The following is a 13,038-nucleotide window of genomic DNA, read 5'->3' on the forward strand; positions in this document are numbered from 1 at the left end:
TTTAAACGCTTTCCTTTATATAAACTTGACCTTTTCTGTTTGGTATCTCTCTGAGATCTTCCTCGCTAAGTGAATATTTCTGAAAATTATTGTTATACCTAGAGATCGTGTCTGTGTGTGCATGTGTATCTGGCTACAAACGTCACTCTTTTTAACCACTTTTGTTAAAAATAGACCATATAAAAGCAAGTTCTCTTTTTGTGTGTGCTGGCCCTGGGGCTTGAACTCAGGGCCAGGGCGCTGTTCCTGAGCTTGTTTTGCTCAAGGCTAGCGCTCTACCACTTGAGCCACAGCGCCACTTCCAGCATTTTGATAGTTAATGGCAGGTAAGGGGTAGAATAGCAGGTATGAACCACAGGCCCCACACACAAGTAAGTTTTATTGTAACCATTCGGTAGACATGTTCAGTGGACTATAATATGTACACATGTGTGTGCTATCTCTATGTATACATAGCCAAATATGTAGATACAAAGATAGATGCATAAATTCACAGACAGATACATAGATGAATGGATGGATGGATGGATGGGTGGATGGATGGATGGATGGATGGGTGAATGCATGGATGGATGGATGGGTGAATGGGTAGGTGAGTAGAGGGATGGATGAGTGAATGGGTAGATGGATGGATGGATGGCTGGATGGATGGGTGGGTGGGTGAGTGGATGTATGTATGAATGAGTGGGTGGGTGGATAGATGGATGGATGGATGGATGGATGGATGGATGGGTGGGTGGGTGGATGGGTGGGGTGGGTGAGTGGATGGATGGATGGATGGGTGGATGGATAGATGGATAGATGGATGGGTGGTTGGGTGAATGGGTGGATAGATGGATGGATGGATGGATGGATGGATTGATGGATGGGTGGATGGGTGGGTGGATGAATGGGTGGATGGATAGATGGATGGATGGATGGGTAGATGGGTGGACGAATGGGTGGATAGATGGATGGGTGGATGGGTGGATAGATGGATGGATGGATAGGTGGATGGATGGGTGGATGGATGGATGGATGGATGGATGGATGGATGAATGGGTGGGTGGATGGGTAGATGGATGGATGGATGGATGGATGGATGGATGGATGGATGGATGGATGGATGGATGGATGGATAGGTGGATGGATGGGTGGGTGGATGGTGGATGTATATATGGATGGGTGGGTGTGTGGATAGATGGATGCATGGGTGTATGGATGGATGGATGGATGGGTGGATGAATGAGTGGATAGATGGATGGGTAGGTGGATGGATGAGTGGATGGATGGATGGGTGGATGGGTGGATGGATGGATGGGTGGATAGATGGAGGGATGGATGGATGGGTGGGTGGATGGATGGATGAGTGGATGGATGGATAGATGGATGGATGGATGGATGGATGGATGGATGGATGGGTGGGTGGGTGGGTGGATGGATTGAATGAAGTCCCTGTCACTGTCTGAACCTCTTCCCCGGCTGCCTCTTGATGGTGGCCACTGTCTCCAGCAGGCCGGGTCTGTGGGAGGCAGCCAGCCCATGCATCTGCCTTTTTGGCATGTTGTGTGTGGTCAGTCTTGGCGGGCTCGTGGTGAACCAATCTAATTGTTGGTTTTCCATTTCATGCCTCTTTGAAGCCTGTAGTTCTTGGAGCCAAAAAGGTAGCGATTGCTTCCTACTGACGAAGCGACATGGAATCATGATAACGTCTGCTAGTGGACCGGAAACATAACAACAGCAGGAATTAATAACAGAAGGGGGGTGTACTCGAACGGTTCACGTCGTGGCCCTCAGATGAGTCATTTCAATGGTTCCCTTGGGCTTGTGGCTCGTTACACTCAACGAAATTCCCCTTCACAGAACAATAGCCTGGGCACATCGGAACATGTAACGTTTAGCCGGGGACAGTGGCTCACGCTTGCCATCCCAGCTAGGCAGGAGGCTGAATTCTAAGGATCCCAGTTCAAAGCCAGCCTTGCCCAGACACACCTGAGAGTCTGTGGTCACCAGGAAAGCAGCAAAAATTTCCATCAGATTCACTAAGGAGAGAGGTGTGGTTCAAATGGTAGAGCACCAGCGTTGGATGGAAAGCCAAATGAGACCAAGAGAGGCCTTGAATTCAAGCTCCATGTTGGCTTTCTCTCTCTCTCTCTGTCTCTGTCTCTCTGTCTCTCTCTTTCTGACACACACATAATTAATCATATGTATAAACCACGCATAATTGTATATCATGAAGCTGTCACTGTGGCTCATCGATATACTTATTTATAGTCATTTTCTTGTGGATACTTTAGGCCTCCTAAGAAAAGAAAATAGGTCATGTGATGGAATTAGGCATTCAATAATGACGTATTTATTTAGGACATGGAATGAAGATATTGGGGATTTGGTTTAGCATACGAAGCCACAATCCAGGCTGCAGGATATCTGATTTTGGTGTGTCCTTTGTGTCGAGGGGGGATGGAGTAAAGGCAGATTCTTTTCTTGCAAATGTGCGTGGTTCACGATCACTTTGACAGTTGGTTTTGTTGTGGGTAAACACATACGTTCTTCTTGTCTACTACGCTGTCACATAAGCGTTTCTCCACCGGCGTCCTCAGAACCATCTCATGAGTACCGGTTTGTCCTCAGGATGATGATGATTTTCTGATTACAAAACAGTACCTATTTATGTACTCATTTTCTTTGATGCCAGTACTAGAACTCGAACTCAGGACTTGGGTGCTATTCTTTAGCTTGTTTTCACTCAAGGCTGGTGCTCTTACCATTTGAGCCGCAGCTCCACTTCTGGCTTTTTGGTAGCTCCTGGGAGATCAGAGTCTCATGGACTTTCCTGCCCAGGCTGGCTTTGAACCGTGATCCTCAGATCTCAGCCTCCTGAGGAGCTGGGATGGCAGGCGGGAGCCACCGACGCCCGGAAGTCATTCCTTTTTATTCATGAAAAGATTTTTTTAAACAGCTCATTTTAAGAGTTTTAAAACAAAAGCTTAAATCGCATTGTTTTACTTCGTTTACTCGTTCATTTTTAATCCTGTTTAGTTGTATGGAGGAGTTGAGGTTCAGCAAACCTGTTCAAGTCCATTTTGAGATCTGCTGAACCCAAATCGAACCCTCCACCAAAAAAAAAGAAAGATCATGTTTCCTCAAAACCCGTGTAATCCTGTCGGCTAAATTCACTAAATAAAATCATGATACGTTATTTTCTTGGAGGGGGGGGGGTGTCAAAAATGTTATGGAAATAGTAAAAAGTCCTCCCAATCTACTTGAGCAAACTTTGTACCCCCCAAAAGAGGCGGGCAGGTGACTGAGATGGTAGCATGGTCCAGCTGTGTTGTTATTAGTCGGCGGACAAGAGAAAGCCGAGATTCATGCTGTGCGCTACCCATCTCGGCCTGGCCCCATCCTGACCCTGTGCTGGTCTGGCGTCTCAGTCCTCAGGAACCAGCATCACGGTGGACATCGCGGTGATGGGTGAAGCCCACGGCCTCATCACCGACCTCCTGGCCGACCCTTCGCTGCCCCCCAGCGTGTGTACCTCCCTGAGAGCTGTGAGCAACCTGCTCAGCACCCAGCTCACCTTCCAGGCGGTGCACAGGCCCAGGGCCGGCCCGCTGCTGGCCTTCGGCGACTACGCCTGCTCCGACTCTGAGGAAAGCACCGACAGGGACAAGCTGGCCGTGCCCAAGGTGGGTGGCGGCCTCGAACAACACCACCATCTTCTGTTCACCGTTGCTGTGCGTGCGTCGCGGTCCTGGGGCTTGAACTCAGGGCCTGGGCACTGTCCCTGCGTCTCTTTTCGCTCAAGGCTGGGTGGTGCTCTACCCTGGGAGCCACACGGCGCCACTTCTGGCTTTTTTGGTGGCTCACTGGAGATGAGACCCTCATGGATTTTCCTGCCCGGGGCTGGCCTCGAACTGTGAGCCTCAGATCTCAGCCTCCTGAGTAGCTGGGATGACAGTCGGGAGCCACCGGCGCCTGGCCCTTTAATCCTATATTTGCATACACATTGAAACCAAGACCTCCCCCAAATTATGATACGTATAATATTTGCTCATTCTGGAGGGTGGAGAAACTTGGGGTCAAATGTCTTAAGAACTCAGCATTTTGGACAGATGACAATGGTTCCCTGGGGTCCCCTTCCACTTCAGCAAGTGCCCCCCTCTTTCCACGCTGCAGTCAGAGATGCCCGGTGATCAAAAAATAAAAGAAGAAGACACCGGACACGGTTGGCTCCCGCCTGTCATCCCAGCTCCTCGGGAGGCTGAGATCTAGAGGATCGCGGTTCGAGGCCAGCCCGGGCAGGAAAGTCCGTGAGACTCTGATCTCCAAGGAACCACCAGAAAACTGGGAATGGAGCTGTGGCTCGAGGGGTAGAGCGCCAGCCTTGAGGGAAATTGCTCAGGGACAGCGCCCAGGCCCTGAGTTCAAGTCCCAGGACTGGCAAAAATAAATAAGTAAAGTAAAATAACTGCACGCTGTCTCCTAGCGCCTGAGGAAGAGTCTGCCCCCCGGCTTACTGCGCAGAGTGTCCTCCACCTGGACGACTACCACGTCAGCCACGGGCCTCCCCACGTTGGAGCCTGCCCCCGTGCGGAGAGACCCGGGTACCAGCAACACCAAGGTGCAGGAAGCCTCTTCGCCCAGGTCAGATTCCCCCTCATCCCACCCCCACACCCAGAACACGTCCCCAAAGTCACCTTGAACTATTACCACAAGGCATAGGGTCAGACAGCGGCCAGTCCACCGGAGGTCAGCCGAGCGTGGTAGCTCATGCCTGTAATACCAGCCACTGGAGGATCTGGGGTTCAAGGTGAGCCCAGGCCACACAGAGCTCACCAGATTCTCTCCATCTGTGGCTGCAGGGGCTGGAAATACACATAAGAAAATGGGTGCCGTGGTCCAGGCCTGTCATGTTTGTAACAAAAGGACAGCATGAATAGGAGGATCAAAGTCCAAAAGACCTGGGCACCAAATGAGACCTTCCTTCCTTCCTTCCTTCCTTCCTTCCTTCCTTCCTTCCTTCCTTCCTTCCTTCCTTCCTTCCTTCCTTCCTGCTACCCTTTGTTACTTCTCCTCAAATCTCATTCCCAACCCCTTCACTGTTTGTCTCTCAAATCAAATGGGGGAGAGGAGGTGGTTGAAATGGAAATCTCCCAAGGAAGAGAATACCAAGAAATTTCACGAGCTTAACTGTCAGGGATCTTGCTCCGCTGCCTTAAAAAATAAATCCTCGCCCTCAAATATTTTTCAGGGAGATAAGGAAAAGCGTGGCCCACTCAGCCTCTAAAAATACTCGTGGATGCCTTGGCCTGCTGCAGATTTTCCCACTGTCCCCCCCTAAAAATTACCCAGTGCAAATCCTAAAAGTGATAAAAAAGGGTTTCCCCCCACCACCACCATTATGAAGATGGGGAATTCATTTTGAAGACAACTTAGCTTTAAAAAAAAAAAATCAGTTGTAAGGCTTGAACTCAGAGCCTGGGTGCTGTCCCTGAGCTCTTTCACTCAAGGCTGGTGCTCTACCACTTGAGCCACAGCGCCACGTCTGGTTTTCTGGTGGTTCATTGGAGGCTCATAGACTTTCCTTCACAGGGTTGGCTTTGAACCACGATCCTCTAGATCTCAGCCTCCCAAGTAGCTGGGATGACAGGCGTGAGCCACCAGCCAGGTCCTGACCCTGAGTATCTTTTTATTCCACACCAGCACGTGCTTCTGTTTAGAATTCAGTCTGTAGCATCTGAGCGCTGCATTTCCATCATCGCTTGCAGGAAAGAACCAGTTTGGTTCCAGAACCTCTCCAACTGGTACTGCAATAATTATGCAGCTTCTCTGACAGTCTGTCTACCCGTGAGCCTATAATTTCATCAATTTTAGATTTATCTACAATAAAGCGTTCACACAGCATTCGGGCCCAGCCTGCTTATGGTGACGCTCTCAGATTGGAGAAAGATCAAAGTTTCCATTAACATTCATACAAATGATAGATTTGAAATGGAAATTCTTACCCAGCACCAAATTTAGCCACATTTCGAGAGGCCCACAGGTGTTAGCTAAAGAGAGACCAAATATTATTATTATTTTTTTCCTGGAGCTCTCCAAGATGAACATCACAATCCCCAAATTCCTTTCTCACCCAAATCAGACTGAGAGCATTGCAGATTTCCCCTAGAATGATTTGGGTAATGCAGACGGAGAAACAGTGATTGGGAATCCCCTTCAAAATGCCTATCACCGTTAATTCCCTGACTTCTAGAACATTCCATAACCCAACCCTCTATAGATCTGTTCATTCCAGATTTATTTACAGTTAAGCAACTTTGATGGAAGAAACAGCAACAACCAATTTCATGCATGATGGCCCGGTACCTTTGTCCTGGTAAATGTCATTAGTACCAGACTCCTCATTAACGTATTTACAAGGGGCCATAATTGAGTTATCGATTTCTTTCCTGGCTATCACTAATGGAAAGAAATAATAAGCTAATGGAGTCTGTTGCCTGAAAATACTGCACCAAAGTCTTTCTTCTCTTTGAGTGGTTTTACAACCGAATTAACGTTTGCACATAGATCCACCAATACACAATAAAGAATACCGAAGCCGGGCACTGGTGGCTCCCGCCTGTCATCCCAGCTACTCAGGAGGCTGAGATCTGAGGATGGAGGTTCAAAGCCAGCCCAGGCAGAAAAGTCCATGAGACTCTGATCTCCAATGAACCACCAGAAAACTAAAAAATGGAGTTGTGGCTCAAGTGATAGAGCACCAGCCTTGAGCAAAGAAAAGCTCAGGGAACAGCACCCACCCAGGCCCTGAGTTCAAGTCCCACGACCGACACACACACAAAAAGAATACTGAAGTATAAACATTATGTCATTTATGATTCTGTAAGCACATCCACTTCTGAGCCAGTTATCTGTGAGGTTGTTCTAGAACAATCTATAGCAACATGATTTCAGAAGTCTAAGGAGTATAGATTTGGTTCTTATGAATGAAATGTCCTATGTCCTCCTTTGCTGACAGGTCTCTTGCGTGATTTGGTTATACCATCCTGTTGTAGAATCAGGGTATGATTCTGTTCTTCTAAACAAATACACTTTATCCATAAAGCCCAGACACTATTCAGACGGGCAAATCCAGTCTGGTGAATGGTAGATGGATTCTGGTCAGCTCTGTTCATGAACAAATGAAGCATTTCTTTCTCTTTCTTCAACACTTACCTTCGCAGTGCCGTTATCTCTGACTCTTGGAATAACCCCGTGATCATGACCCTCAGCAAAAGCAGATCCTTTACTTCGTCTTACACTGTTCCTGCAGCGAATCACGTGAAGGGCAAAAAGCAAAATCGCCCAGGTAAGTGACATAACTCTGAGTTATCAAGTCGCCAGTATTTCTGTTGATGAATGAGAATAGACCAGATCCAGGAGCTGGTGGCTCCCGCCTGTCATCCCAGCTGCTCAGGAGGCTGAGATCGGAGGATCATGGGTCAAACTCTTAATTAAAAAAAAAAAATGTTATTACCTTATGAAATTGCTAAAAGCTCTGGCCATAATGCTAGGTGCTTTCTTTCTTTCTTTCTTTCTTTCTTTCTTTCTTTCTTTCTTTCTTTCTTTCTTTCTTCCTTCCTTCCTTCCTTCCTTCTTTCCTTCCTTCCTCCTTCCTTCCTCCTTCCTTCCTTCCTTCCTTCCCTTTCTTTCTTTCTTTCTTCTTTTCTATCTACCTATCTTTCTTTCCTTCTTTCTTCCTTCCTTCCTTTCTATTTTTCTTCCTTCCTTCCTTTCTATTTTTCTTTCTTCTTTCTTTCTTTCTTTCTTTCTTTCTTTCTTTCTTTCTTTCTTTCTTTCTTTCCTTCCTTCCTTCCTTCCTTCCTTCCTTCCTTTCCTTCCTTCCTTCCTTCCTTCCTTCCTTCCTTTCTTTCTTTCTTTCTTTCTTTCTTTCTTTCTTTCTTTCCCTTCCTTCCTTCCTTCCTTCCTTCCTTCCTTCCTTCCTTCCTTTCTTTCTTTCTTTCTTCTTTTCTATTTATCTTTCTTTCCTTTCTTTCCTTCCTTCTTTCTTCCTTCCTTCCTTCTTTCCTTTCTATCTATCTTTCCTTCCTTTCTTTCTTTCCTTCCTTCCTTCCTTCCTTCCTTTATATTTTTCTTTGTTCTTTCTTTCTTTCTTTCTTTCTTTCTTTCTTTCCTTCCTTCCTTCCTTCCTTTCTTCCTTCCTTCCTTCCTTCCTTCCTTCCTTCCTTCCTTCCTTCCTTCCTTTCTTTTCTTTCTTTCTTTCTTTCTTTCTTTCTTTCTTTCTTTCTTTCTTTCTTTCTTTCCTTTCTTTCCTTCCTTCCTTTCTTCCTTCCTTCCTTCCTTCCTTTCTTTCTTTCCTTCCTTCCTTCCTTCCTTTTTTTTCTTTCTATTTTTCGCTGATCCTAAGGCTTGAACTCTGGGCCTAGGCACTGTCCCTGACCTCCTTTAGTTCAAGGCTAGATCTCTACTGCTTGAACCCCAGCTCCATTTGGGACTTTTTTTTCTGTGATCTAATTGGAGATAAGAGTCACATGGACTTTCTTGCCCTGGCTGGTTTTGAACTGTGATCCTCAGATCGCAGCCTCCTGAGTAGCTGGGATGACAGGCGGGAGCCCCCCAGTGGCCAGCTCCCATTCGCCTTCCTTCATTGCCAACAGTCAGTAAATAATGTTCAGAAAGGGGGAAAAAAGACTTGCAGGATTTTAAGATTCTTTCCTTTCTGAGAACTAAATTCCTTAGAACTACGTATTTTGCCTTGGTAACATTTGTTCTTCTGAAAACACACACACACACACACACACACACACAGACATATCTTAGCTTTTCTATTCAGCCTTTCTATTCACTTTTTAATTGTTTTTATTGGCTTTTCTTCTCCCAACCAGCATGGGTTTAGTACAAATGCAACATCATCAGTAGAAATCTTTATAGCGATGATAGTTTTACAAGGAATTTCTAAGTAAGGCTTGCATTGTATTAACATTTCAAGAGACTATTGTGAAATATACACTGTTAATGTATTTGTGTCTGTGTGTTGGTCTTGGGGCTCAGACTTGGGGCCTGGGCACTGTTCCTGAACTTTTTTGTTCAAGGTTGGTGCTCTACCACTTGAGCCACAGCGCCACTTCCAGTTTTCTGGTGGTTCATGGGAGATCAGAGTCTTACAGACTTTCCTGCCCAGGCTGGCCTTGAACCATGATCCTCAGATCTCAGCCTCCTGAGTAGCTAGGGTAATAAATGTGAGCTCCTGGTAGCAGACTACACTGTGGATTTTAAGAGACATGATTTATTCCAACTAGATAAGAAGGCTCAGAACTTTCTTTACTTTTAATGACTCGCTTTGCACTAGATAACTGCTTCCCCAAAACCCTCGATTTAAATCTCAACCGTGGAGGCCAGGAAGACATTTCCTCCCAAAGATGTAGGAGTTTGATTGCGATTCTATTGCTAAGAGAAGCCCTTAGGAGGTGATCTGATTTCCCAGCCACCAATCCGGTGGCCCCTGGTTTCGGCGATGTTCATTCAACTTAGAAGTTCTCCGGGAACTGAAGAATAGAATGGAACTTTCTCTAGAGTCAGGCAAAGTAGGATAAGGTAGGAAGTACGCCCCTGGGATTGCTGGGAGGATTGTCACACGGCTGAGCGTGGGGAAGGAGGGACACACAGACGTGTGGGATTCTGTCTCTGCTGAAGGTAAGTATGGAAGTAAAGCATCATGAATGGACAGCCCTGGTTTTTTTGTTTTTTGGGGTTTTTTTGCCAGTCCTTGGACTTGAACTCAGGGCCTGGGCGCTGTCCCTGAGCTTCTTTGGCTCAAGGCTGGCGCTCTACCACTTGAGCCACAGCACCACTTCCGGCTTTTTCTGCATGTGTGGTACTGAGGAATCGAACCCGGGGCTTCATGCATGCTAGGCGAGCACTCTACCACTGAGCCATCTTGCCAGCCCAGCCCTGAGCTTTGAACAGATCAAGTCAAACTTAGAGGCGCCCAACCACGATCATCCATGTTTAAGAAGCCCCTTAAGTTACGAGTGAACAGAAAATAACAGCAACCATGAAATGCTTTGTGGGTCCCTAAAAGGATGGAGATATTAGTATGTTAATTATTTTTATTTAAAATAAGTTTGTCAGTCATGGAGCTTGAACTCAGGACCTGGTTTTGTTTTGTTTTGTTTTGTTTTCTCTCTCTCTCTGAAGGCTGGCGCTCTGCCGCTTTGAACCACAGATCCACTCAGTTTTCTGGTGGTTCTTTGGAAATAAGAGGCCAGATGCTGGACACCTGTCATCCCAGCTGCTCAGGAGGCTGAGATCTGAGGATCACGGTTCAAAGCCAGCCCGGGGCAGGAAAGTCCGTGAGACTCTGATCTCCCCTGAACCACCAAAAAGCTAGAAGTGGCGCTGTGGCTCAAGTGGTAGAGCGCCAGCCTTGAGTGAAAGAGCTCAGGGACAGCGCCCAGGCCCTGAGTTCAAGCCTTACAACTGACCAAAACCAAAACAACAACAACAAGAATATTTTCTTCAAAGTTCGGGGTGAATATGAGTCAGCCCAATGCTCTGTTCTTAGCAAATCTATCTTGTAAAAATAGGAATGAATTAAGACATGTCAAGAAGCCAGACCCTGGCCAAATCTTCAGTGAAGGAATTTATGACCAATATATTCTAGAAAGAAAACTGTCAGAAAGTCTGCAATCTCATAAAAGTGGCACACAAATAAATTTGAGAATCTTGGGTCAACCAAACAAACATTGTATGCATGTTGTTTTCTAGATCAGCACGTCATGTTTCAAAGGTTTATTTAAGGATAGGATTAAAATATGAGAGAATAATATGTAATTCAAGAGAATTCTGAATCTCAGCATCTGTGTTCCTCTGTTGGCCAAGAAGGAAGTTCAGATCAGAAAACTGAGGCTCAAGAAAGTTAAGACCTGGGCTGGGCAGGTGGCTCAGTGGTAGAGTGCTTGCCTTGCATGCATGAGGCCCTGGGTTCGATTCCTCAGCACCACATAAGCAAAAAGAAAAAAGCTGGAAGTGGCGCTGTGGCTCAAGTGGTAGAGTGCTAGCCTTGAGCTGAAGAGCTGAGGGACAGTGCCCACGCCCTGAGTTCAAGCCCCACGACCAGACCAAACAAAAAAAAAAAGAAAAGAAAAGACCTTCCCCCAGGCTGACATAGTCCCTCTTCCATTCTTCCTTTTGTTCTAATGACCATAGACACAAGGAAAATCAAGGCCAGCAAATTGCTAATTTAGAACACTAGGAATTTGGGAGGAGCTTGTCCTTGGCTAGGCAGAAGAAAACTCAAGAACTTTGTTTTAGTAGTCTTGTCTCTCCAGTTACATCAGACAACATTTCTAAACAAAATGATGCTAGGTACTAGTGGCTCACGCCTGTCATCCCAGCTACCCAGGAGGCTGAGATCTGAGGATCGCGGTTCAAAGCCAGCTCAGGCAGGAAAATCCATGAGACTCTGATCTCCAATGAACCACCAGAAAACCAGAAGTGGAGCTGTGGCTCAAAGTGGTAGAGCACCAGCCTTGAGCAAAAGAAGCTCAGGGACAGCGCCCAGGCCCTGAGTTCAAGTCCCATAACCGACACCCCCACCCCCAAAAAATGCTTACTACATGATAAAACCAAGAAGCTCAAAATTGGGCCAAGGGCATAGCTTGGAAATCACAGAGCAGATAGTGGAATATCTTCATGTTCCACTGTCCTCTTGCCTAAATTGTGTGACCCAAAAAGAAAATGTCAAAGTGTAAATGGAAATGGAGGTCTAGCCAAGTGTGGTGGCATACTCCTATAATCCCAGTTCCATAGGAGGCTGGGATAGGAGAATCGCTGTCTAAGGTGAGCCCTAGGCAAGATCAAGACCTCTATTAGAAAATTAAACTAAAAGCCAAAATATACCTGGATGCCTGACTCAAGGGGTAGAGAATTTGCCTAACAAGTGTAAATCCCAGAGTTCAAGCACTAGCACTACCAGAAATGAAAAGGAAAAAAAAAAGGGAATAAAAAGAAATAAAGAGAAAAGAGGGAAAAAGAGAAGTGAAAAGGGAAAGGAAAATAAAAAGCAAAGAAAAAAGAAGTAAAAAAAAGAGAGAGAGAGAGAGAGAGAAAGGACAAGAAAAAGACAAGAAAAGGGATTGATGGCAGACATAGAACCTCTGGGCATGGCGGGGTTCTCCCTTAGTTCCAGCCTTCAAGTGTGTGGTTTTCTCCTCCTCATGGCTGCTTTGGAGGAGAGGTTTGTATGGTAGTATCTTTAGTACCACAATTCAATATTTCCACCTGAACCCATAGCCAGCAAGGCACCCATGGTTCACACCTGTCAGCCTAGCTACTCACAAATTACGGTTACTGCATTTCAGTAGTCTTTTGGGAGTCTTCAAAATACATGTGCTTTTGCTAAGGAGTGCAAATGTCTGCACATTTGAACAGAATTTTGTTGGGGGGGGGGCTTAAACTCAGGGCCTGGGCGCTGTCTCTGAGCTTCTTTGTGCTCAAGGCTGGCATTTTGAGCCACAGATCCACCTCTGGGTTATTTTATTTTTTTGGGGGGGGGATTAGTTTTTTTTGGTGGAGATGAGAGTCTCACAGACTTTCCTGGCCCAGGCCGGCCTCAAACCGCGATCCTCTACCCCGTCAGCCTCCTGAGTAGCTGGGATGACAGGTGTGAGCCACAGCCCCTGTGGCTTTCTTTTTCTTTCAGTGACATAATAACTCCTTCTCTCGCTCAGGTGCCCTGGCGAAGATCTCACCCCTTCCATCGCCCTGCACCTCTCCAGTCCCGGGCACGCCTGAAACAAGCCCGGGGAGGAAAGTTTCTGCAGAGCAATTTCCAGAAACTGCAGACACCAGGGCCCAACAAGGCCCAGCTCCTCACAAAGCCTTAACCTACACCCAGAGTGCTCCCGACCTGTCCCCTCCAGCCCTGCCTCCACCCGTCATATGTAGCAGGTGAGGAAAATGGTTTATTGACTTACTGGACTTTCATGATAATAAACAATAACAGCTTCTCTTACAGCCATGGCTACCCTTCCTCTCCACAGCGTGGGGAGTGAG

General features: G+C 46.5%; 1 protein-coding gene across 1 annotated transcript in view; it reads left to right on the plus strand.

The window, feature by feature from the left end:
• The window catches only part of Pde3a (phosphodiesterase 3A), a 127,311-nt gene that overhangs the window by 87,509 nt on the left and 26,764 nt on the right, over window positions 1–13,038 (plus strand). Inside the window, 4 exon segments of the mRNA XM_070011655.1 lie at window positions 3,414–3,668; window positions 4,469–4,626; window positions 7,206–7,330; window positions 12,714–12,933. Coding sequence (XP_069867756.1) covers window positions 3,414–3,668; window positions 4,469–4,626; window positions 7,206–7,330; window positions 12,714–12,933 — 758 coding nt within the window.

This window comes from Dipodomys merriami, unplaced genomic scaffold, assembly GCF_024711535.1.
Source record: "Dipodomys merriami isolate MVZ:Mamm:240054 unplaced genomic scaffold, mDipMer1.0.p SCAF_84, whole genome shotgun sequence".
NCBI lineage: Eukaryota > Metazoa > Chordata > Mammalia > Rodentia > Heteromyidae > Dipodomys > Dipodomys merriami.